The sequence below is a fragment of the Coturnix japonica genome, chromosome 2, assembly GCF_001577835.2.
Source record: "Coturnix japonica isolate 7356 chromosome 2, Coturnix japonica 2.1, whole genome shotgun sequence".
In the NCBI taxonomy this organism is placed as follows: Eukaryota; Metazoa; Chordata; class Aves; order Galliformes; family Phasianidae; genus Coturnix; species Coturnix japonica.
In genome coordinates this window covers 106209526-106236067 of record NC_029517.1, presented here as the reverse complement: position 1 = coordinate 106236067, position 26542 = coordinate 106209526, and the positions used below count along the sequence as shown (strand labels likewise).

Sequence of the window (26542 nt, the reverse complement as noted above, 5' to 3'; positions counted from 1 at the left end):
CTAGCAGAACTACTTGAATTTAGTCATTCACACTGAACAGTAGCTGCAAACATTAATTTTAAAGGAAGAACTGTTAAGGAAGAAAGAAATTGCCTTAGTCCATGCTCTCCTCAACTGCTTCTATAATAATGAGATTCACAGTGCATCCAAACATCAGAAGAGAGCTCCACCAACCACTCCCTCTTCAAGATCCTGAATTTCATGACACTATATCTTCAGGAGAGTGGCATTCTTTCAAGTAAGAAGATATAAAGATTTCCAAATTAAAATCCAAGTTTCACCTAGATGCTTTAGAGAACCCAAAGTTACCAGTAACAACCAGAGTCTGACATGCTCACAACTCCTATATTTACCAAAACAGGCTACAGATCTCCCAGCCATTCTGTAAAGAAAGTACTGTACTGAGTGCCTGTTAGCAATCCAGAGCTGGAGGGAAAAATTGCATGGAGATTTGTGGTGGTGAGAACTGAAGTCACTTTGGAGAACCTTCCCAAGACCTGCTGGAATTGTGCCATGGGGATGGCTTGTCCCTGGGCTGCCTGCAGTACTCCAACAACCACAGGCTGTGTCAGTGCTGGCTGCAGTCATTCTGGAGTAGTCCTGACTTGCTGCTCTCATGCTAATTTTATCTCTGCATTGTTTAGATTTCAGTTCTCAGTGAATTTAGACAATTCTTGCATATATTCACTTAGGACAGGGAGTTTTTCTCTGCTACTCTAGTTCAAGTCAGTCATGCATTGCTTTAGATACAGAAGCATGTGGTGTCAACAGAATGAATCTGCTACAAATCATGTCTTTGACAGTGCCAGGCTTACAAGAGAAGTAAAGTTGCAGAACAAAATAAGCCATTAAAAAAGAGAGCTTTGGGTGTAGGTATCTTGCATTACCTGACATTGTTTTTGCTTTATTCAACATATCAAAACAAAGCACCAATGAGATTGCCTTCAGTCATTGCTGGCATTGGAAAAGAAAAGAAAACAATCTGTATATGTCTTTGAATATGTGCTTATAGATACAGATCTGTTATTACTGAAATGATTGTGAGCCCACAATGACTGAGGCATCCTCATTCAATCTAAAGCTATTTCTTAGGTCACAGTGTAGATGAATTGCTCAGTTCCATACAACTTGGTTGGAAAGTGCACTTAGGCTATGTTTATTCCAGTAAATTAAACATCCTAGTAAATTAATAGTTTCAGGAAATCTTTCTGAGGACTTGAAGGCAATAGTTGATATTGTTAAGACATTAGAAACTTTTGGGGAATAGCTCTGATCTGACCCGAAGATCATTACCCTAGACAAATCCCTGGCACCATGTGGGGGAAGGTGTAGCTGTGGACACTCACGACTGGCAGCTGGATGAGACTGGTCCTGCTGGTTCGATGAGAGATTTTAACAGCAAAGACACAGGTTACTCAGTGCTAGCTAGGCCTCAAATCCTGGGCAGGATTCTTTTACTACAATAAACAAGGTTTTACATCTTTTCGGTCTTGCATACATGTGATATTTTGATATGTGACAGAGGTCTAGTACTTCCAGCAGGGTCACACCAAACATCAGCCCAGTTTCTGCTCTCATGTTCTGTCTACCTGTGATATCTGAACAACAAAGAGTAGAGATGTCTATTTCCCTACAGAAAATCCAGGCTGTTGCCTGCTTATTGTCCTTACTGAAGGAGCCTGCTGTGTTTTTCCCCTGCTGTGCTAATTCAGGAGATTTGTTCAGATGCTGCCAGCCTGATGCCCCAAGGTGGCTGGCTGCTCAGCCCAAGGGCTGCTCTCTACCTGCAGCAAGACCTTCCCTCGGTGCCCTTTCATCCTGCAGGTTCTCAGCTGTTACTGGATTAGCTCCTATAGCTCCATTTCAATATGCTTTTTCCCAGCTACTGTTCCTAGGCTCCCTATGGCTTCAGCAGCTGTTCACTTCTCTTGGTCTCTCTTTTTTTGGGAGAGATTTGTCCTTCTCACCAGCTGCCCTAGCCCACCCCCAAGCTACTGCAGTCTCGACCCTGCTCCCTTCCCTCTTCCTGATTCCTCCCATCAGTGCTGACCAAGCCTTGCTACCCCCCTGCACAGCCACCTAGGAGAATGCTGGCTCAGGCTCGTCGCTTTGGATATCACTACCTCTTTCTGAGCAGAGAAAGAGCCCAGAAAAAGCATTATTACAGCAACAGTCCCCAGCACTGTCTTACAGTGGAAAGCCCAACCTAGAACAAGGACAGTTATGCCACCTCTGCATTGAAAAGCAGGGACATTGAAAAGTATTCAGGAATATTCTTTACAGCCCTGATTATTTTCCAATAATTTTCAAATTATTAAATTTACATTTAAAATTTAAGCTTAATATGAAGGTTTGATTGTTTGAAACCTCTTGGTTAGAAAGCAAAGCTCTACTCTTTCTGGCTAGCAGTATGACACATACCATCAGACAGAGCAAGTCTGCAGTTATGGTATTTGTTTATGTTTAGTAATTGTAGCATAATTAGCACAGATTCCACGATATTGTGATGTTGCAATCAGAGATGCCTAGTGAACTCAGGCAAAAACAATCCAGTGAACTTAGAACTTTTGAGTGCTGCTGCAGAAGTGAAGAATATCTCAGAAAGCTGGTTTAAAAAGTGTTGTTTACTGTGGAACTCACCATATATCATCATTTTAAGGCAGAGTTAAGGTTTTCAAGATGCTATGTTTTAATTTTACTTTAACTCTGGTCTTCTGGATGTAAAATGTTTGATGACTGGAGCAATTCTTTAGAGCAATTTTTCCTGTAATTAACTTTAATAAATAGCTCATCTTAATGGCCAATGAGAATTTCTACAATGGCAATGCATTATGTTTTGGAATACCATCTTCCAACATGAGGAAAGACAAACTTTGCACACAGCACTGAATATATTAATTTGTTAAATCCCATTTGCTAAACCTTGAATGCAAATAAGCGATGACTTCTAGTCTTAACAGAATATAGCAGATAAATAACATTTATATTCCCTTCAGAGGTAAATTTTCAAAAGACACACAACTTCCTGTTCAGGGTCATTTATAATTGAGGGATTCCTGAAATTAAACAGTTAGATGCAATAACATTTGTTCAAAGTTGAGAAAGAAATGGCAAACTGCCACATTCTTCAGATCATGTAATTGAGTGAAATCTGGAATTTAATACCTCAGCAGATGACAAGTTCAAGGATGACCCTGTTTTACAAAAGCCCACTTGGACCACATAAAGCCATCTGATTTGGAGTTTTCATGTGAAACATTTTAGAGCAGCAGGATTAATGAACGTATGAGAATGTGTCCTTGGATTAGAACGCATTCCTTTAGAATGAGAATAAGAAATATGAGAAATATTAAAAAGAAAACAAATGCAGCATTGTTAATTTCTTCTCTGTGACTGAAACACTTGTAACTAAGTGTCTACAAAATGACTTCAGTAGTGGCTCATTTTCTCACAATGCACCTGCATGTCTTGGAAACAGTTGTAAACAGTGCATGATTCTGCTAAGAGACAGAGCCCATAAAGCACCATTAAACCCCACTCTGTCTCCTCTAAGTGCTGGTAGATTCCTCTTCTGGAACTAACAAGATAATAAATATAAGTCCTCTCACATTTCTAGTTTAGACCACAACGTTTTCTATCTAAGAACAGACCTTTGTATGGAGATGAAAAATAACATTTGAAGGCATGTGGGATAGTCATGAAAACCCATATTTGGTGAAGAAAATAAACTGGAACTTCGGTTTAAACGAGCACGAGCATCACAGCTGCTAGGCACATCTTTATCTCCATCTTATTTCCTTAATTTATCTGATATATGAATAACTGAAAAACCGAGGGATTGCTGAAAAACAGTTTAGATCTCTCCTCTATTTATCAAAAGAAAATAAAAATCGATTGTTTGAAAAGAAGGAAGAAAGACAAATAAGGCAAAGCTGTCTGAATGTTGAAGTTAATTTCAGTTTGCAGGTCTGCTCTAAGTGTCCCAGCTGTTCCATTAGGTAATTCCTTGGCTAAAGATCACTCTGTTAATAAGAATGAAAATGTTCACACTCTCTAATGACAAAGCTTAACCACTGAAAGAGAAATTTTGCAAACATTCAGGATGCCCATGAAGCTAACATTTTCCCATTACTGTATCTGCATTCCGAGCCTAAAACCAAACCATTAGCATCCTGCTGCGTCCAGATTCATAGCAATTTATGTGAAAAAATAATAGAGGGCAGTGTCTGCAGGAGCAGTACAAAAACACATGCTGACTCTTTCAATAGAGAATAGTGTCTGTTAAAGAGGTTAGGACTGGACACTACATTTCATTAAAGCCGGCAGGAGTTACTACCTGTTGTGATTGTCATGGGTCTGATCAACCTGGAGTTTTCCCATGAAAACATAGATCAGTTGAATAAAACATTATATCAAATAGGAAATATCCTAGCTCTCAAAAATCCAGTTCTGTGGAAGAATGCTAAAAACACCTACAGAGTGGAATAAACAGGAGTTACAGCATTATTGGCGGTCCATGACAAAAACACAGGTGGGTGTGTTGATAAACATGCTCAAGCTTGCAGCTGCTGCTAGTTCTGATGGGAAAAATGCAGTTCTAGGGATTAGGAATATATTGTAATCATGCCAGCCAAAACATGCATGACAGTTGAAAAGGAAGAGAGTGGCTATATAAATGACCATGTTACCATAAATGATTCCTTTTAAATTTGCCACAGAAATGCGTTCTTTAAACTTTTATCTATTTTTCCTAATGGTAACCTATTCAAAAAAGCTGGAAATATAGGTTTTATTTTATTGCACAATAGCTTTTTAGCAATTTGATTTTAAGCTTGTTGGGATTTAATTCATAGAGGATCCTGAATTTCTGCAGATTGGAAAACTTGTATCCTGTTATCCATGAGAATACTCAGGGAGAAAAGGGTACTCATCTTGAGAAGGAACATCAGTCTGGTTTGGGGCATTTCTAAATGAAACATGTGCTTCTTTTACCAGAGAAGAAGTTTCATACCACATATGATATGCATGGTTGACATAGAGTAATACTATATCTACATTTTTCAAGCAGACAGAGAGTAGCTGATGTGTCCTTTCCAAGGCAGATGTTTTCCAGATATGCTATTGTCACTCATTAAGATAGTAAGTAAGTCTTGTATGAGTTATGATATGGTAAATACTATATATGCCAGCTCATCCATAAAATACTATGGATTTCTCAGATAATTCTCCCTCTGGCTTGGTTTAATCATTTCAGTATGACTGGTTTCCCTAGGAACTCGGAAGAACTTCTTTATGTATCAGTGGCATTATAAGCACTATAAAAGAAATAAGAGAAACAAACTGACTAATTTTTATTGACTTTTTTTTTGGGGGGGGGGGGGGGGCAGGGAGGGGGGAGCATAGTATGTATTTGTTCTGTCTTGTAGCTCTTCATAACCCTTCCATTGTGTTAGAGGAAATGGAGAAAGCTGTAGTACTTTCACAACCTGATTTGCATTAGCACAGGTCATGAAATAGTACAACTACATCAAATTGCTTTGTGTGGTCTACACTAGAGTGTTTTCCTACTAGCTGTTTTTTGCCATAATAATCTCTGTAGAACCAGCTTATTTTCTCTATCTATCTATCTATCTATCTATCTATCTATCTATCTATCTATCTATATTTTTATAGTGTTAGCATTGCTTTTAGATATATTCTCACAACTATTAGGCTGATGCAAACATGCTCCCACTCCACAGAAATACTGTTCATTGCAATAACTCTGTTGTCCTGATGGAGGCAAAATTCAGATGTGCAAACTATTAGTCACATCTACAACCTCTGTACTGCAACTGTCTGAAGACGGGTAAGTACTTAGCACCCCTAGGCCTAAGGGAGGCTTGAAGAACTGGAACAAACTGTGCCTTCCACTCTGAGGCTTTGCAGCAAGAAAGAATGTGAGTATAGCTTGAATTGAATTGAAACCCTCTTTCTTTGTTATTTTATTTTCATTTTTTCCAGAGAAGAGCTAAAGTATGCAGTCTGTATCATGGTTGCAGGTAGCACTGAACAATAATGCCACAAGTGCATAACAAACTCTTGTGGATAAAGAAAAATGCAGTTATGCCCTGTATCCCAGGTTGAATGTATTTGCTTTCATCAGAGCTGGGAAGTGCACAGTTGGGCCAACTTCAAGGAGTGACTAAAGCCATTCTGCTCCAAACCCCACCCCTTCTTCAGGAAAGCAGCACATGGCTATGAATCAGAAGATTAATTACCAGCATTCCCCTGGAAAACTGAGAAGCAGCTCAAGAAGATCTCCTTCCCTCCTTTCTCCCTCCTTTTTCCCTCCCTTTCTTCCTGCAGGAGATAAATGGGGGCTCAGGGCTCTGTCTGACTTGGCTCCCTGTCTTGATTTTTACCTCTAGCCAGAGCTGGTATTTTTCTCAGTTGGCTTTTGTGTTCCCTTGTCCAAGGGAAGACTGATCCTCTGTCTGGCAGATTTTACATCCTTTTCTAGGCAACGATGCATTCAGCCTGACCTTAGCTTATAAAACAAAAATTAAATATCTCTAATGTAGATATTTCTACAGTCACCTGCTACATACATGTAGACACCAGCAGCTCTTTGTAGAGTCAATGAAGTAAGCCCTGTTAAAGTGTCATTCAGTTTGCCTATTGCAGTCTTCCATCATAGGATAAAATTAGCTATCATGTCCCTTGGGCAGAGTACATGCTCTTTGCACCACTTGATGTTTCTCAGGCAGCCTGCTAGACATATGTGTAAGAAGGAGCTTAACTCTGTTGGCAAACCACACAAGATTCTTACAAGAAACCACGTCTTTGGTTCATAAGCATTCACATACTTCCTCTCTGTCATGGGATGGATGCATCTTCACACAAAAAAATCCAGGGAAACCTTCATAATCTGCAGTGCAAATTTCCTTTAGGTTTCTATTCAGAATATTATTTTTTAAAGCAACAGCTCCACGTGAAGCCCTTGACTGGCTGGAGTTTGTGAAGCCTTCTTGCAACAAATTTTAATGGGATTATGTTGTAGAAGATTGTGGGTGAATTCTATTATAAACTCTTTCCCACTATAGATTTCTATCCATGAATAAAATTCTGGAATTTCTTCTCTGGCCTTTCCCATGCAGGAGCTGCAATAGTAAAGCTTTCTTCACACCATCAAATGTTCAAACCGATTGTAGCCATTGTAGTGTACATATGTATGTATGTCCCATCTGTTAGGGCTGATGGTCATAATAACAGGCTGAAATAGGTCTGTGCGTGCATATGTTTGCATGTTCATTCAGAAGGAGTAAGAGAAACTTGATGAAGAGTTGCATGATTTACAAAGAATCAAGTGTAACTCACAATTTCAACTCTTAAAATAAATCTTGAAGCTTAATTATCATGGTAGTCTTCCTCGCCCTTGTGGCAATAACACACATCTGGCAGGCAGGTGTAAGTTCTCAAAATCTGGGTTTTCTCTACATGTCTCAGATCAATCTTACAGGACATTTAATCACTGTCAGTATAGTCAAGCTCCATATCATCCTCAAAGCAAAATTTTAAGGTATTTATTTTTCACATCAGCACTGAAGAATGCTCAGTATCCTGAATCTAGATAATGTCTCTGCTTCCCGCAGGATCCATAATATATCCTCAGAGTAAACACTAGATGGTGGAAAAGTCAAGTGCAGAATAGGAATTGCTAGAAATGAACGGGCATTTTGGGTTCTTATCTCTCTATTATTTGTTTTAACTTTTTCAGTAAATTAGATGATATCAGAATATTTTAACTGTAAGATGAGCCTTTCACTCTTCTTGTTTCTCCCACTGCTACCTCCATGTATTTAATCATGTTAGGTATGATACAGAGTGAAGCTTTATTGATGTTTTTCATAATCTGGACATAATTTTTAGGATATATGTAATGCCAGCAGATGCAAGTTGCTGTATGAGGAATAGGCAGTTGTACAGAAAAATGCATTCTGCCAGATTGTCTTCAAGCACTATTTAAGTTACTGGAGTTTCCACAGGATAAATCTGAAAAACATAAAATTCGGTGCAGGGCTTACTGCTTACTTTGTTATATTATTCAAGAAATTTCTTGAAGAGACTGCTTAGTATGCATGAGTGTGTTTATCCACACAAACACTGGATTCCCTCTTTGCCTGTGACTTCTGTGAAAAGATATAAAAAAAAGCATGTGTATAATGAATGCATGAAGATCTATCAGTGCATAAAATTAGTTAAATAAATGGGTTTGTGAGGAAATCCCAGACATATGGAGGCTCAGTGAAAACCTTACATGACTTGTAGTTTAATTGAACTCATTAATACTCTTTAGTAATGTTCACTGCTTCCAGCTGTTTACAGTACAAGAGCTTAGATTTATTGAAGAGCCAAGCATCAGCTAAACAATTCATGTTTTACCCGAGAATGAAGTGTTACTGGAGCGAAAACATCTCTCACCAGTGAAATCTGAAAGCTGATGGTCCTGAAGTGACCGGTCACATACAATCAGGCTTTGTACCATAACGTACTGGTGCTAAAAATTGTATCATACCTATTTAAATTATGCCTGTTGTAATTTTGTTATTAATATACAATAATTTCCTTCATAAGAATTGATAAATTATATTACCCTTGAAAGATCTCCTTAAATTTGGCCAATTCTTTATCATTATTTTGTTCTAGTTTCACAGGTGGGAGCTACATTAGGAACAGTTTCCATATAAAGCTGCCTGAAATATTCCTCTGTTAATACATAAAGTTATATATTCCTCTAGAGCAGAAGAACCCCCCTGCTATGTGCAGGGTCGCCAACCACTGGACCAGGCTGCCCGGAGCCACATCCAGCCTGGCTTTGAATGCCTCCAGGGATGGGGCATCCACTCCAAACTACTCTGAACACAGGGAACACTGAATCTAGGAAGGAGGAGGAATGGTGTTTATCTACATGCTTATTTCACTCTTCATCTTCTCTTTTCACTGATACTGAATCAACAATTAGAAGTTCAAGTTAATTAGCAATAAATTAAATTAAGAAAATCTTCACTTCAGCAAGAGTGTTTTTCCAGAGATCAGAAAACAGCCTCGTGCATCAGCCCAGGTATCCATCAGCTAGCACAACTGAAGATACCTGGGTTTGTTTGTCAACACTATGTTGTTAATGCTAGTATGGGCAATTCTCTCTTAACAGCTGAAGGATTCTGAGATACCAAAGAGATACCAAATTTATCACCAAACAGGGTGTCCTCACCAACCTGTGAGCCTGTTATAACTACCAGATTTTATCACTGTAAGAAATTAAGACAAAAACTCTCTTACATGGTTTCCTACAATAACGTTGCTGTGCTGTAGTAACCTCAGTCCAGCACTCAATGAGGTGAGCAGCTAGCACCAGCCACTGTAACAGAAGCCCACTGCTCTTATTTCTCTACCTCAGTTTTAAGAAAAGCAAGCTGAGAAAGTGCCATTTAAATCAACACAATGTTATCACAGGAAAGAGAGAAGCAGTAGCAGGCTGTAACGAGCAATATGTCAAAACAGCGTGCATTGTCTCTAGCCAGCACTTTATAAAACACTGCTGAGCTAATTTGACATCAAAACTGACATCTGAAACATGAACAGATGCACGAGGATGATCTGTTTGATGAGAAAACAAATGTATCTGATTAAGAAGTTGTCACTGCAAAGACTGAAAAATTTACCAGCTATATCTGAGGTTAAGGGGATCATTGCAAATCATACTGAAATTGTTTAAGGAACGGAGTTTAAGTGCCATGTGCACTTGATCGCATATCACAAAAGCAGACCAGTAATAAATAACAAGGCAAATCATGAACTAAGAATTAAAGAGAGCTGTTATTCTACTAAGCAATTAACACTGCAAAAATGCCCCTTCAAGATGGGAAAAAAAAACCAAACAATTCTTAAACAAATGTGCATAATCAGATAAAATGCTTTATACTAGCAAAAAGTACTTTCTCCTTTAATTGATTAATACATATATTCAGCTACACATAATCTTATCTCCAAGATAAAGTGTCTCCTGAATCCAATAAAATATACTTCCAAGACAAAAAATTTTTGGACTATATGTCTATTATACTAATGTTATGAATAATATTACTATGACATTTTACAGATTATTAAACTTTGTTGCCATTGTTTATTCACAGTGAAAACTACATATTCCTCCAGGAAAGGTATTTCAACAGTTACATGCTGAATATCATAACACACTGTATACCAGTTTGAAAATGGTAATATAATGGTAACAGTAGATGCGTAGCCCCGACAGCAGCGAAGGGCACTATGAACAACCCAAGACTTCTTGCCAAAGATATACTGAAACAGAAGGCTGGCATACAATCTAGACCGCAGAAACAGTATTAGAAAATCAGTGACATTATACTGAACTTCTCAAGAAACAAAGGCAATAGAGCATTCTGTTGTAGAACATGTTTTTGCTCATACTACTTAATGAACCTTCACCGCAATCACTCACCACATCAGTTGTCGGTCAGCTCAGTCACTGAATCCAAGTTAATGTCTTTCATCTCTATAAGAAATAGTTAAACTTGAAACATGGTGTTATTTACCTACAAAACATCACTTCTACCAAACGTGTTCCAGTGACATTTAACAGTACTGGATTGTATGCTTCTCTTTAGGTTATACATGAAAAGGGCAAAAATCTTAGGTGGGTCCTAAGGATGAAATGATGAAAAAGTTTGCAATTTGCAGCAGAAAGATGGTGACAAAGATCTGCCCTTATCTCTACCCTTGATTTCTTTTCCATCCTATTTGCTCTCTCTTCCTTTGAGAAGGGGGAGTATGAGAGCAGTTTTGGTGGAGTTTACTGACCATTGGGATAAAATCTGGCTGGTGAAGCCAAGATGTGTCTAGGTCTTAAATGGGAAAATTTAAACAGGGTAGGCTTCTGAAACTTTTTGCCATGTTAATTCAGATTTTATTCTATTTCATTCCAGCTGACTGAAATAGGATGTTGTGTGTTGGAAAGAGTTGCCTATGTTGTCTCAAACCTTTGCTGCTGACAAAACTTATTGAAAAATACATCTACTGCTGGGATCCAAACCAGCTCATGAAACCACACTGACAAACAGAGGTGATTATCTCAAAGTGCCTTTAGAAACCTTTCCTCTCAACCATGTTCAGTGCACAGTTATAAAAGCTGCATCACGTTCAGAGACATTGCTCACCCTGAGGTCTATCAGCATCCTGTACAAACGTAGCAAGTATTGCTTGGATTTCCTCAAGAGCTGTTTTGAGTGTCCATCCTAGCTGGACTTAATGTAGGAAATTGATTTCTGGCAAGACATTTGTTTTAACCACAGCCATAGAGCCAAGCCAAGTTAAATGTAAATTTTTCCAAACCAACAAATCATTTTTTAATTTTGAAATAACGGGAGGAAAATTCATCTTGTAAAACTGATGGAGGTGAGGAGAAACATTGACTCTTGAGTCCCTCATTTGTTTAGACCACACAAATGCAAATACATTTTACAGCTGTTTAATCATGGCTTTCTGTATTTCCTATTTCAAATTTAACATAATTTAATAAAACTCAATTCAATTAAATTCCTCAGTTTAATAAAACTATAACGTAGAATTCGTAAATTTCTCCTAGAACATTGTAGATTGTAGATTTTAACTGATAAAAAATTCTTAGTAGGTCACTAATTATGTATAGAGAAGGCTTATATATATAGAAATTATTTTGTGTTTTCAGTAAAGATGTTGGACACCAAGAGAAAATGGAGAAAACTGATGGAGAATAACACTGCTCAAATCCTTTTTATAGTAGAAGTTCCCTTAGGTGAGTTTTCCATTAAGTCTGATGCTAGGAAACAGTAGAAATGTGCTTCTCAAAGTCACCCCTCTTTCAGGAAGACTTTGTGATATAATATTAATTTTTTTGCTACTTAATTCCCCATCACCCAGAGCCATAAATATAACCAGTGTCTGTGTCTGTCTATTTTCTTGTTGATCAGTTGAACTGGGTGGGAATTATTGATTCCAGGATTCATGAGGGTAAGCTTTTAATAAGAAAAGTGCTCCAAGCTGTGCTACAGGAATTACATGCAGGAAAAGGCAGCATCAGACAGTCTCTTGTCCATGAATATCTTCTCCTTCCTCCCCCAAGATATATATTTTAGTTTCTAGTAGTTCCTCAGTGCCACAGATTTCTTTGCTTCTGTTTTCATTTATTCTGGTAATTGCCTGCAAATGATTCTTATTTTAAAAAAATAAAAATAAAATTAAAAAAAAAAAAAAAAGAAAGAAGAAATAAGAAGGTGAAAAATTAACAGCAATTTACAACCCCAGAGAGCATTCTGCAGTGTTTTTTGATATCTGGTCTCTTGATCTGAAAGAGATCCATTGACCTCTCTTCTGTACTCCACAAACGCTAGTTACTGAAGCAAGCACAGCCATGTGATGTCTCCAGTGATTGCACAGAAGGTTCCACATCTCTTTTCATTCCTCATGCCCTCCTTTTCTTCTGAATTGCCATGGAAGTCTTCTAAATATTTTTAAGAAAGCTTTTGGTAGGGCTGTTGAGGTCTGAAACTTTAACACTACCACCCAAATGGCTTTTGCTCAAGAATTAACAAATGTTTCTGAAGCTACCTAAACTTTTCCCTTAGATCAACAAAAACGTTCCTGCAAACATCCTTCATGGAGATCTGACTACAGTAAGGCAAGCTGAGAAGAACATTCATTTTCCAGTAGTTTTGTTTTGCTTTGTTTTGTTCAGTGTAGTTGACTTGCACATTTGGGAGCCAGTGAGAATTTATCATATAAATTATCCTCTATTCATACTAAAGGATTTGGATCTCAGTGTGCGATCCACAGAACTGCAAAGCATGGCAAGCTCAGACAGTGACAGAAAATCTACTCCTACCTGCAGGGACAGACACGCTAATGGCAGCACTGAGAGAAACGGCAGCCAAGCAGCCTGGGCCTCTCAGACAGAGCTGCTGCTTGCCAAAATGAAAGAATGACTGAAGGTGTTCAGAAAGAACTCAGGGCCAGAATGCAGAATAGTGACTTCTCTTGTTTCTGGATGAGTCTAGAAGTGTGTTTATTTCCAGCCTACTTCCCTATGAGAAATGCAGATTTGAAAGAAAGTAATTGGAATAATTTGGATTTTAATACTGCATCATCACTTATGCAAGAGATACTTGCTAGAGAATATTATGTGGTTGACAGTTTCCTGCAAGAAAATAACATTAGCTGGGTAAATGAATAAAGATTTGTATATTCCTTGAATGACCAGCATTAGGAAGTTTGCATGTCCCCATGGGATGGAAAAGTACTTGTTTCAGGAATGGGATTTTCTTCTTGAAATTCTCTATAAACCAGTAAGCTGCCTAGACAGTAGAGTACAAGGGGTAGCATCATGATGTTTTTTCTTGATATAACAAACTCCGGAGCAACAACAACAAAATATTTCAACGTTCATTTGATGATACTAAAGCCTCTGTGGAGAAATTTCAAATACAGGCATCTTCAAGGGCAGAAACCTAATACATTATATTCTTGAGATCCGTTCCTGAGAAACAAGGGTTCAGTGAATGATAACAAAAAGAGTATAGCAAAGGAGTGCTTATTAAATTAAAATGAATTCATTCACAGAAGACTGCAGTCCTGTTTTCAATTGTAAAGGAAGATGGGTAGTCATTTCAGTGATGGAGGGCAGAATCCTTGATTCATACAGAAACTTCTTGGCTGAAACCATCTTAAATGGAAAAAAGGATTTGGCAAACTAATGCATGTAGTCTTTCCTCGTGTTTTCACAGACAAGATATAATGTTTATCTACAGAAATTACAATTTTTGAAACAGCTTATGGAGTAATTTCCTATGGTAATGTCACCATTGGAAAGCTATTGACACTGAGAGTGAACATGAAAATCTGTTCTGGGTCATTGTCTCTAATTGCAGTGTGACTTCCTAGAATTTGCTTGCAGCGCATTGTAATTTGCGTTGAAATAGTAGGGAAATTCAGAGGTGAAGGTAGTTATAGTGCTAGGCCAGGCACACAGCTCTGTTCTGTCTTGCTTTTCAGTGGACATAAAATGTATGCAGCAAAGTTTGGTGCTCGTGTTAAAGGGTTATAGCCCATGTCTGTCTCAGATCAAAGTTTTAATGAGGACTCAACAATCAGCTGTCAGTACAACTGTCCAGTGCTGGATGTGACAAATCCACTGTGTCCATCCCACACAAAATTTTTTTGCAAATTTATGGAATCTGTTGTACACAGATTTACTACCATTACTACCCATTGCAGACAGAGCATTCCATCCTCACAGCACATATGCTTTAGTGTATTCTGCAATAGCCTGAGTCTCCTATAAGCTTCTTATTCTGCCTCTATTCTTCACCTAAATTAATGGAAGTGAACAGCATTCCTATATATTTAATTAGGCGTTGCTGCAGAATACTAGGATGTTAAAAGCATACGTTAATTCCAAAGTCAATATATGGAAGAAAAACCTATTATTCTAGAGCATGTTCTACACAAGTTCTGATAGTCATGATATTCATAAGTTCCAAAGATACAAAAGAGATTTCAGAAAGTTTTATGTCTGGATAGGGAGCTAGGAGATATGGTTTAGTGGTTTTCTGTAGGTACAGTAAAGGGAGGATGGTTGGACTAGATGATCCTATAGGTCCTTTCCAACCTTGTGATTCTATGATTCTATGATTCTATGTTACTAAATTTAAATACATGGTACAATGTCTAAACTCTCACTGCACTTTTGCTTCTGTTGAAAGACAAAGTACAAATAATGATATTTCCAGCCATCTTTAGTTTCCTGTTTGTGTCTCGTTCTTTTTCTGTCTGTATGTCCCCAAGATTTGTTATCTTATACATCTATGGAACTCAATGGGAAAAAAAAATCACAATTGATTCATCCATTCAATTTCAGTATGCTGCCTGAAGAATGCTTCCTATATTGGGACATTTCAAGTGATAAATTTAACAGTGTTATTACCTATAAGCTGTAACTCTTCTCACTCACTCCTAAGTAATTAAGTTTAGATACTGAACATTTAGATGGCTGAAATTAGGAGAGGTGAACTGCACCCTCCACAAGATTTCTCCTAATTTATCTACATGGCAAATGCTACAAAATCAAACACATGCATCTTACATAAGTGTTATTCTTGAGGTAAAATACGGCAGAGCATGCTCCCTTGAATTATCTTGCCATCATCAGCCCACTGATTTACATGAGATCATATAAAGGATTAGTCGTGGATCTTGAACATGATCCTATTCTGCTCAGTTCCATTTGATTTGCTACAAACAAATGTCAAATACAAATTACTTATAATAATAATAATAATAAAATGAGCAAATTGCTATTTCCATATTCTTGAAGATAATCATAGAATCTCAGAATGGCTTGGGTTGGAAGGGACTTTAACAATCCTCCAGTTCCGACACCACTGCCATGAGTTAGTTGGGGCTGCCCAGGGCCGCATCTAACCTGGACCTGAGCACCTCCAGAAATGGGGCACCCACAGGTTCTCCAGATGGCCTGTGCCAGGGCCTCACCACTCAGTCTGAACAAGCCCAGATCCCTCAGCTTTTCTTCATAGAAACACTCCATAAATGTCCCTCTATATAGTTTTAATTTTTTTTTTCCACTGGAAAAGTTACCCACTTTCACAAGTGACTTCTTCCAATTGCAGGCACTTTTAAGAACTGGTTATTGTGATCATCATCTATCTTCACTTACATCCCAATTTAGCACCACCTGAACCTTAGCTTACTAAATCTTTCAAGTGCTTTCATAAGAGTAACTCTGCTGCTTCACTGAAAGGCATCAGAAGTTATGTCTGGACCTGCCTTTCAGCATTTCTACTTTTGCTGAGGATGCAGGAGTTTACCAACATCAGTGTTGCTCATCTATTGCTCCAAACAAATACATAAGCCATCCAAATTCTTCCCTTTCTGTCAGTACTTCTATTTTACATGATTACGTCTGTCAACAACTGATAATAATCTCTTGACTCTCCACTTTCCTGGAGGCTTTCAAGAAACATTTAGATGTTGTATAGAGGGACATGGTTAAGTGGGAAACATTGGTAATAGGTGGACAGTTAGATATGATGATCTTAGAGGTCATTTCCAACCTTGGTGACTCTGTGTTTCTGTAAGTCTCTGCAGTGCTTGCACTTTAAGCCGTCTATTTAGGTGGATGCTTCAGAGATAAGACTGCAAAGCTTTTCTTTGTGAAGCTATATGCAAAGTCATTCCTATATCCTTCCTGTTCCCTCCTTGCATGATATTTTAGCTAAAAAGGGTGAGTATTTTGATCTCACATTTGGCTTGTCTTTCCACAGTGTGATACATAATGATGTTCTTGAATATAATTGTATCTTCAAAGGTCTATTAGTTGTTCTATTTGTTCCTTTTGGCTTGGCTGGAAAGTAAGAACCAGACATTTTTACCAGATTGTGATGTTACAGGTTTTTAAAAAAACCTTTTTTCACCCACAGAATTGTTCAGCGCTCGAAAGACTGATTGTGTGCACCTGTAGATTTTTTATTACCTACATTCTACTACAAAACCTGAAATCTGATGAACTCACTGAACCCAGCAAGCATTCCTCCAAGCAGAGCAATAAACTATCTGTTATATCCATGCCTTACCAATTCCCTACAGAGCTGGAGTTACTCATCTTTCACCTTATTCTTTCATTTTTATAAATAGCAGGCAAATCATGGAGCCCTTTCTATACATTGTGTCTGTATATCAAGTGCTCATGAAAGCAGAATGCACAGCAGTAAGATAGGAGAGATCCAGCCAAAGCACTACACTATATTTTAGGCAGTTCTCTTTTCAGAGCCTTCTGTAAGTTGACAGACATAACATGCACATTAACATATGAACATTCTCAAAAAGCCAGAAGCATTTTGACTTTACTTTTGTAAGTAATGTTGTGTAATAGTCTTTGACTCCTGCTCATTAAGCAACTGCGGAATTTTTCCAGGAGCAATGAGCACCTTGCTTCTAAACTGAGTAAACTTGATAGAGAAGGCACTTTGAAAGTGGCTATAACAAGAAATATGGCTTTCTCTGCTTCAAGGTTAGATAATTTCCATATTTTAAGCACTTCGTTATTCTTAGTCTTTTTGTTTTTGTAGCAGCTCACCAGTTTGCCTTTCCTTATTCAGACAACACTATGAAGATTAAAGCGTTTATCACAGGTCCAAAGTAAATTAATCATTTTATTTTAGCAACCATAACAAGAGAATTTTGTGAAAGCAGAGTAGCCAGAGGCTGTCTTGAAGTTGGTAGATTGGGTAGCATATCATACTTTTAAGAAATACAGGGCAAATGCCTAACAAATTCCTGCCTTCTATTTAAAGCTTGTTAAAAATAAATGTAGGATTTTATTAATATTATTAGGAACACTTTATTGCCAAATTTAATCAAGAATCTTATACTGATGTATAAATTTATTTCCCAACATAAACTAAATTTATAAATTTCTTTGATTTATCTGCAGATGCAGTTAAAGCTGCTGATTAGGTTAATAGACTTAATGGCCAGTGTGTGTGAAACTTCAGATCCCTGAAAGTGTTAAAAGCTTGGGCTGGTACAGAGCAAACAATTTGCTGTTCCTCCATTGGTATTAGCCTAGAACAGGAAATGAATCAGCTTCAGATAACCTTGTAGTCTGAATTGGATCATATTATGATTGTCTGTCTGCTGAGAGGTATTTGTGTTCAGGAGTCCCTGAGACCAGGAAGAATGCAAAGATAAACTCATAAAACTGATAATTGCTCTTGTGCATGAGACTTCTATCAAGGCTTGTCTCATTTAACTGTAAGAAGAGTGTTCCATCTCTGGTTTTCCTTGGGAATTTGGGACAATGAATGTACAAGAAGTAGAGTATCATGCTCTATGATAGATATATCAGCCATACATCCTCCTATACAGTTTTATTTCTGCTGATTGCTTTGTTATTTTGTGTGTATATACACAATCAGTCTTCATGTAAAGCCAGAAAGCAACAACAATTTCCATAACAATCACAGCATTTTTCTGAGGGCATTATTCCCAGATGAGAGGGTTGCACCATCTTCTGCCTTGTTGTCAATCACATCATTATTACCCTCCCTGTGTCACTCTGCTATGCTAGCAGCACTAGCAGCACTAGGACTTGCAGTATGTAAGAAGATGCTCTCCTTTTGACCTTGTAACATAGACAGTGATCCTGGTTCACGAGGGCAAATGGATTTTGGCACCCATTGCATTTTGTTATCATGGGATCATGACATCTCACAGGCAGAGTGATGCTGAATGAGTTCGCTCGTGGTGAGGTAGTGCAGTCACAAACTGGAAAAGATGTAAGGAGAGAATTGCAAGTAGTACTAAAAAAGCAACAGTAGTCGAGGCAAATCAACTGTAAACACGCTTTTTTGTAACTACGAAATATGAGCAATTAGAATGGAACAACAGGTTGCATTCAAACAATTTGGCAATTAAGGTGAACAAATCAATAATTAATTCTCACAGCATACTGTGGAGTGTCCTACTGCAAGTGTACCCAACATTGGATAACAAGGCCAGAAAGTCATTATATGGGCTCCTGAACATCCTTCCTCAGAAACGGTCAATGGTTGGACAGTAGAAATACAGTAATTAGAATTGGAAGGAATTATGTAGTGGCTATCCTGGAGATTTAATTTCAGCTTGATATTACTTTTGGTAAGGCCCTTGGTGCTTCCTGCCTCTGTCTTATGTTCCCCAATGAAAGAATGAAAAAATTAAGTATGAGAAGCTTATTAACCAGTAGGACATATCTCAGTTTGTGCTTGCTTCCAAAGTTGTGTTCTTTAACACAGGTTGCTTTTTATACTGAAAACCATCCAAGTTATATTCAGAATATCTGGGAGAAAACTTGTAAACACTTAAATATAAATGTGAATAAAGCCAGTTTTCACTTTGAAAAACATCCTTCAGAGAGGATTGTGGTTGTTTCAGTCTCAGAGGGGCTGTAGAATCCATTACTTCAATTGCATCAAGAGATCCTTTGTCAAGCACTCTTTTTTCCCCCCAGATTTAGACCAAATGTTACACTACTTATTTTGGCAAGACTGTTTCCAGTTTTAAATTTGAGTCCTTAGGAAAAGACTTAGACATCAAGAATCAGCTTTTCAATGTGCATCGATGTGTCAGCTCGGCTGAAATTGATGGATATCTGACTTTCTGTGCTAGCAGATGACCTTGCATAGCATGGTTGTCATTTTTCTTTTAAGTGTATGTTTGATATACGAGGTACACCACCAATCTGGCATCATTAGGTTCACAGCTCTGCTTAATTTTAAGTAATAATTGTTAAGAATGGTGAAGTGTATGGTTTCCCTTTGTAGCAACTTGTCGAGAACCTCAGGAGCAATGGCACAGCAGTTTTGTTTAGCAGATTCCAGATAAATCCAGATGCATTTTGTTTTCCAAGTGCTGAGCCAAAGAAATCTACTGTGAAAGGAAGAAAGAAAAGTATCATTTATAATTCTGACTTACTCTCGATAATGAAGTATTAGCATCATTCAAATTAAATATCCATATTAAAAACAAGGAAAGATAATGGGCAAAAAGCCTGACCTCATGTGTGACCTCAAGATGAAAGATAAACAGTGTAAGGGTCTGAAGAGAGTAGAAAGAAATCTCCATTTCTCAGTGCCATTGGTTTAAGAGCAGATATTCTGCTGGTGGAGATATTCTGTGGGATTATATCATATGGGACTGTCTCCTACAAGTCCAGCTGTCATTATACAAAAACTAATAAAAATAACATTTGCTCCTGGTGATAGAAATGAAAGAAAGAAGCTCTCCCTAAAGAAAGGTTCACTATTTGAGTTCTGATTTTGACTGCTGTGTCTATGAAGCCTTATTTCATTGCTGTTCATAATGGTATGGCTCCATCTATCCATCCTCCTTTAAAGGTCTTATTCGTTGTCTTAAGCAATAAACCAAAATGCCGTGAACATTAATATGGCCACAATCACAAAATTAAAATGTAAGCAAGCCACAAAACGACTTGAAAAAGAGTTCAGCTTCAGCCATCAAGAAGTATCTGCAAATAGTATATTTTAAGGTGGTTACAGGAAGCAGCCTGTGAGACTCTGGAACATTTTAGCTACTTAAAATTTAAAGCACTACTACAGTAATGAAGTGTTTTCAGATGTGGGAGTACTTTATAGAAGCACTGCGAAAAGAACAGAAATTTCTGGCTTAATAGAGTGTAGGATATGGAAACAAGCATTCGGAAAGTGGGAAAATTGGTGTTAAAACCTTGCAGCTGAATACTTAACCTAAGCATTTAAGCTCTTCCTTTTTAAATAGAGACACATCTATATGTGTCAGGATCATGTGCTGGAAGAATTGTGTGTATTTCAACAGCAAAGTCGCCGTCTCATTTATTATTTACACATTTCACATCCGGTATTAACCCAATAGTGGGAGAAGCGGTCGCTTGCAACGTTATCGATTTAAAGTCTAGGCGGATGCTCATTGCAGGAGAATTGGACCAGGCGACCTTTAAAAGTCCATTCCAATTCAAACGATTCTACGATTCTATGACTTTCCTTTCTGTCCAGCAGCTCCGGGCTGTCGCTTCGTGCTGTCTCAGCGGCCGTGTGCCCCTTCGGGAGTGCACAGTGACTGCTCTGGAGGGTCCCAGAGGAGTCGCCCCCCTCCCCAGCTCCCCCTCCGCCTCCGCCCGGGCGAAGTGAGGGAGCGCGGTGGAGCGTCCCAGCAGAAGGAGAGGCTGCAGTGCTGTTATCTCTCCCCATCTCTTCCGTCTGGCTCTGGTGGGCTTCCCTCTCAGGGTGAAACACAAGGAGGAGAGTAACAGAGTGCTTCCTCTTGCTGATGTTTGCTTGTTATTCCAGCTAATTTGCTCCGAGAGGAGAAATAAACTACGCTCTCAGCTGCACCATTAATTCCTGTCCTTTCAGGCCAACAGCACAACTCCAGGTATCGTTAAAAATAATACTAATAATAATAGAATTGGAGAAAACTCCGTCTTTCTCTTCGTTAATTAAAAGAAATCCCATCTCCCCCTCCCCGGCTCTCTCCACCCGCGGCTGATTGACAAAGTGAGCAGAATCCGTGTTCTCACACCGCCGGGTATCTATTACATGAGAACTTTCTTCTGGCGCCAGGAGGTATTTGGAGAGCTTGCCTGCCTATTCCGCAGGGAAACCGCTGCGAGTTGGGGATACCTGAGCAACGCCCCCCCGGCCAAACCACGGGGAGAGCAGCGAGGCTGTCATAAGGTCTCGTATGGTATCTCCCCATATCGCTGCGCCGCAAATGCCGGGACAGAGTAGCCTCGCCCTGCGCATCCCGAGCGGGGCAGCCCCGGGGCGCTGCCGGTGGGTGGAGGGGGCAGAGAGGCCGTGTTCACCTCGGGGCTGCTCGGGGAACACACTTTCTGACCTTCCCCCCTCCCCACCTAAGGGCATTGTTACTATCTCCCCTTCCCAGGTGCCTCTCCCAGGGGCTCTCAGCCACGCCGAGGTGCTCCTGCTACCGGTGCCATTAAACAAAGGTCTCTCATCCACCTGCTGCCCGCAGCGCCAGCAGTGCCCAGAGTCCCTTCGCTCAGGAGCCTCGCGTGCCCCTCACACAGGCCAGGCTCTGCTGCAGCCCTTTGCGGAGAGATCGAAGCTGAGACGTTTGCCAGACTCCGTTCACCCTGCCCCCCTCCTCTCAGCCATTCCTCCTTTCTCACCGCCGCGAGCAAAGGAATAAAAGCTCCCTTCTTACACAGAGGTCTTTCCGAAAGCTTGAGTGCACCTTTAGGTGGGAGCGGAGTGATTCCGGGAGCTCTGCTGAGTTCGATGAGAGGACAAATGCCCAAGGAAAGTGTTACTTAAGGCACTTTATCCAGAACACATCTCTCTCCTCCGCCCTGCTTTGTCGCTGCCAACACCCCAGAGAGTGAACGCTGCTTTTAGCAGCTCCCCCTCCTCTTCCCAGAGATAACCTGGCTTTTACGGATTTGGCCTTTGGACATTTGTTTTTTAGTTCTTGCTGCACTTTTACTTCAGAAAGAACATAAAAGCTGTTTCTCTGTCCTGCCCCATCCCGGCTACTCGAGGGATGCCGGCCCCACTGCCCCACACGGAGGGAGGATGGAGCAGGGGATGCTGCCCTCGGAGCGCAGCGCGGGGCGGACCGTGCTTTAACTTAGGAACGGGGGAAAGGGATTGTACCTAATAACGGGCGTGAAACGCTGCCTCCATGTACCAGGGGGCATTTCCCCTCCTCAGCACGCGGAGAGCCTAAAGGATCAAAGTCTTGGCTAGAGGATAAATGGGAGTATGATGTAATGCCCCATCAAAGCCTTGAAAATGATCCTGAATCCGGAAAATGATACCTTGGCCGGGGTCGCGGAAATCAGAGGTTTCGTGCATCTGAGAGGAGTCCCTCCTGCTCGGCTTCTTTGGGTGTAAATCCGAAGTCGAGGCTCACTCCCGATTCACCTAATTGCACTTCCCATTGCCTGCACTAACCAAGGTGCAGGCAAAGATGATCTGAGAATTTGGCCGTTCCTTTCTTTCCCAGACCCCCTCTCCTCCCCATCCCGACATTAAATGAGACGAAGTACTCAGTCTGCGTCGCCTTTAATCGGCTGAGGAAGAGGTGGGCGCGGAAGGTGAGATTTTGCCATTGTGGCTTTTGAGACCGGGTACGATTTTCTCCTTTGTTTAAAGAAATTCTGCACTTTCTCCCATTAATCTTTAGCAGGGAAAGCGTTCAGCCCGCACCTGTATAAACAACCCGGACTACGGGGGGGTGGGGGGGTTGGGAAGTAAACCTATATCTCTCCCTCTGCGGTATCTTTAAATATATATATTATATATATATATATATATATGTTTATACCGATATATATGTATGTATATAGGGGTTATGTAGGCTAACTGGGGAGGCCAAGCAGCCCCTAAGTCTGGCACACACCCCTTCCTCAGTGCCAGCAAGAGCATCTCAGTGTCAACCCGAGTTCAAGAGATCCAGTTGCAGGATCAGCCGCGTGTTTCGGCGCTTCAAGCAATGTCAAGTTTCCCTTGGAAGGGTTGCTCCCAAACCCGGCTCTGATGTGGTTCTGGCCCCAGCGGGCGAAGCCGAGGTTTACACAGCGTTAAGTGGCCGCGGGCCGCGGAGTGCTGGGCGAAAGCACTGCCGCTGGTGCCAGGAAAGTCGCGCTGCGGCAGGGGGAAGGTTCCACTAAACTCGGGAGGGAAATGTAAGAGGAAAAAGAAAAAAAAGAAAAAGAAAAAAAAAAAGGGAGCGAAATTTCGGGACAAGATCTTTCCACCTGTTGTAGTCATTAGGTTCTTTTCTATTCTGCGAAGTGGAACTGTTATTCTGCTTAACTGAGCGCAGACAGGGCCGGGAGGGCAGCGGGGAAGCAACGTGTTGCTTATTCATCCTGGGAAGAGGCGGTGTCTGGGGTGCGGTAGGGATGCGCCTCGGGGGCTCTTCTTCTATCCCCCTGTTGAACGTTTACGGAGCGTTCACCCGTCCATTCCCTAGCGGGAATCTCCCGCAGATCCCGATAACCCGCAGCCCACGGGGCGGCCCCGCGCCCCTCCGCGCTGCGCCGCTCCGGGCGTTGCGGGAGGCACCGCCCCACCGCGGGGCTCGGCCGGGGGCTGCCCCCTCCTCCTCCCCCCGGCCCGGCCGCCTCTCGGCCCCGCTGCAGCCGCTATATAGCGCTGTGCGGGGGCGCATCCCCCCGCCGCGCCCCCCGCGCCCCCGCACGGACTCTCCGCGGCGGGGCCGCCCCGCGCTGCCCGCAGCCGCCTCGGCCGCCTGCCCTGCCGCCGCAGCCGCCGCCGCCGCCGCCTCCCCCCGGGGCCATGTCAACGGGCTCCGGGAGCGAGGCGGAGGAGCTGCCCGAGATGGACCTGAGGGCGCTGCAGCTGGACTACCCGGCGGCGGGCAAGCGGCAGCCCCGTGGCGAGCTCTACCCCTCGGGGGACAACTCCTCGGCGGCGGAGGAGGAGGAAGAGGAGGAGGAAGAGGAGGAGGAGGAGGAGGACGGCGAAGGCAGCTGCGCGGCGGGGCCGGCGGGCTGCAAGAGGAAGCGGGCGAGGGGCAGCGGCCCCGGGGGCAAGAAGGCGCCGTCGGGGCCGCGGGGGCAGGCGGCAGAGGGGAAGCAGTCGCAGCGCAACGCGGCCAACGCGAGGGAGCGGGCGCGGATGCGGGTGCTGAGCAAAGCTTTCTCCAGGCTGAAGACCAGCCTACCCTGGGTGCCGCCCGACACCAAGCTCTCCAAGCTGGATACGCTCCGCCTGGCCACCAGCTACATCGCGCACCTCCGGCAGCTGCTGCAAGAGGACCGCTACGAGAACGGCTACGTGCACCCCGTCAACCTGGTACAGGAGCCCGGCGGGCGAACCCGAGAGCCCGCAGTCCGGGCACTGATGGCGGCGCAGCCCTGGGTGCCGGGTCCGGGCGGGTGTTGGCGGTCCGGGCAGTGGGGGGAACCATAAAGAGGTCAATTCCTCGGGTATGAAGCAAGTGTCGTGTCCGAGGAAGGAGCATTTCTCAGTCCAAAACGAAACGCCCACGAGGGTATGAAGTTGGCTAGCGTAGCGTTTCCGAATAGTATCAAAGTCTTGTATTTATAGAACGATGCAAACAGTTGCAAAGCAAGATGAGTGTTGCATGTCTGATGAGAACAATTTGTTGCTGACCGTCGCAGCATTACGTGGAGCGTTTCATTATAATGAAAATAACGTAATGAAAATATTTGTTAGAGGAAGTCAGCTTTCTCGGTGCTGCCCGCAGGGACTAAAACACGATGACGTGTTTGCAAGCGAGGCAGAATTAGACATCTCTCAGTAATAAAGCTCTGGTTTCACACTAGGATAAACTTTCTAACGCCAAATCCCTCTTTTTGCTTGCAGACTTGGCCATTTGTGGTCTCAGGACGACCCGACGCTGACACCAAAGACGTCTCTGCCGCCAGCAGATTATGTGGAACTACCGCTTAGCCAAAGTAATTTTTTACCTTGTTGATCTTTTTTTTATGGGCTGGATGTTTTAAGAGCTATGATTTATCGGCTCAAGATAAGAAGACGGCAACCAAACCCCATCTCTATGTGTTAAATCTGTGTTTCCCCTCAGTTCTTTCCCTTAGAGCTCTGAGGGAAGTCTATTTAAAGCAGTAAAGGAAGGAGACGCTGGAGAGGAGAGCTTTTACGAACTGGCTGCAGCCGCTGAAGTCTGAGATTTGGAAAAGCCCTTCTTGTGCTTCGCCATTCGTGCCGCTGCCTGAGGACCTGTTGTTCCGAGGTTATCAAACTAATGGAAGAGGAAAAGAATGATATAGAATTAACAGCATGGACCAAAATGCAACTCTACAAACTAACCCCAAACAGTGTTATTTGTATTCTAAAGCAAAGCAGTATTTTAGAGTAGCTTCGAAACTCAGATTTATAATATATTTTGATGGCTTTTGTATTCATGGGTCAGGTTTACTGCAACTATGCAATAAGTGTAACCATACTTTGTTTTTGTCCTTTCAACCGGAGTTTTCTTGAAAATATGTAAGCAGCTACATTCTGCATTTAGGCTGCCACCCAATGGAATGAAACTAATTCCTTTGGTTATGCCTTTAAGTGCCACGTGTAAGAATGTGGGGCTGTCCCCAATATGAAGGCAGAACTTCCATGTTTTAATATGGAAGAGAAATTCTGCACGCTGAAAGGCCAGAGTGCATGTGCTGTAAAGAATGAGTCGTGTGATGCTGCAATACAGCAAGGATTCACGACGTGTTAAACGTTTCTTCTGTACTGCTGCGCTTCTCTTTGATAAGTTTACCCTCAAATGAGTTCTAGTGATGTTTCTTCACTAATCCGAATGCTGTAATAAAAGGAGGATGCCATCAAATAAGTTGCAAATGTAAATAATTTTATTTTTTTATAAATGACATTAAAAGCTTGGTTACAACAATTTCTGGTACTGTGACAGTGTGTGGCTGCTTTAATGTAAGACCACCTTTGCAGTGCAGATCCTTGAATACCGCTTCCATAGGCACACCCTTCTCCTCCTCATCTTTTTTAGAGCAGGTACATCTCCAGCAACATACAAGGACACTTTCACCCCAACCTGCTCACATAAGGTAACAGTACTATGACAATCAGCAGGGGGAAAATAAAAACAAAACACAATTTAACACCCTATGGAATGTATTGTCATAATCTTTTCTTTGAATCGGGAAAATAAACAAGATAAGTAGATAAGGGAATCATTTCAGTCACTTGCTCTACTTCACAGCACAAAAGATAGCACAACTGCTCCTTTGCAGTTCTTCAGTGTCCCTGTTCCACCTGTAGGTTTGCTTTTGTTTGTGTTTGTGCAGTGGGGTAAGCAGCTGAGTTGTTCTAGTTGGAAGCAGACTTTTCCTGCTTCAAGAGCAAAACACTTGAGATAAAGTTTTCTCTTCTGAATATCTTCTCAGAGGTTAATTCACAGTAAG

At 41.4% G+C, this 26542-nt stretch overlaps 1 protein-coding gene across 1 annotated transcript; it reads left to right on the top strand.

Annotated features, from left to right (window-relative positions):
* Positions 1-23817: 23817 nt before the first annotated feature.
* Positions 23818-26016, top strand: MSC (musculin). The gene is made up of 3 exons (XM_015855778.2): positions 23818-24434; positions 24969-25060; positions 25189-26016. The coding sequence occupies exons 1-2, from the start codon at positions 23916-23918 to the stop codon at positions 25053-25055; spliced, it is 606 nt and encodes a 201-aa protein (XP_015711264.1). The 5' UTR covers positions 23818-23915; the 3' UTR covers positions 25056-25060; positions 25189-26016.
* Positions 26017-26542: the final 526 nt, after the last annotated feature.

Excerpts from the sequence above, each read along its gene's own strand:
- MSC (XM_015855778.2), top strand. The coding sequence starts at position 23,916 with ATGTCAACGGGCTCCGGGAGCGAGGCGGAGGAGCTGCCCGAGATGGAC. Across the intron at positions 24,435-24,968 it reads ACGTGCACCCCGTCAACCTG|ACTTGGCCATTTGTGGTCTC; the intron begins GTACAGGAGCCC and ends TTTTGCTTGCAG.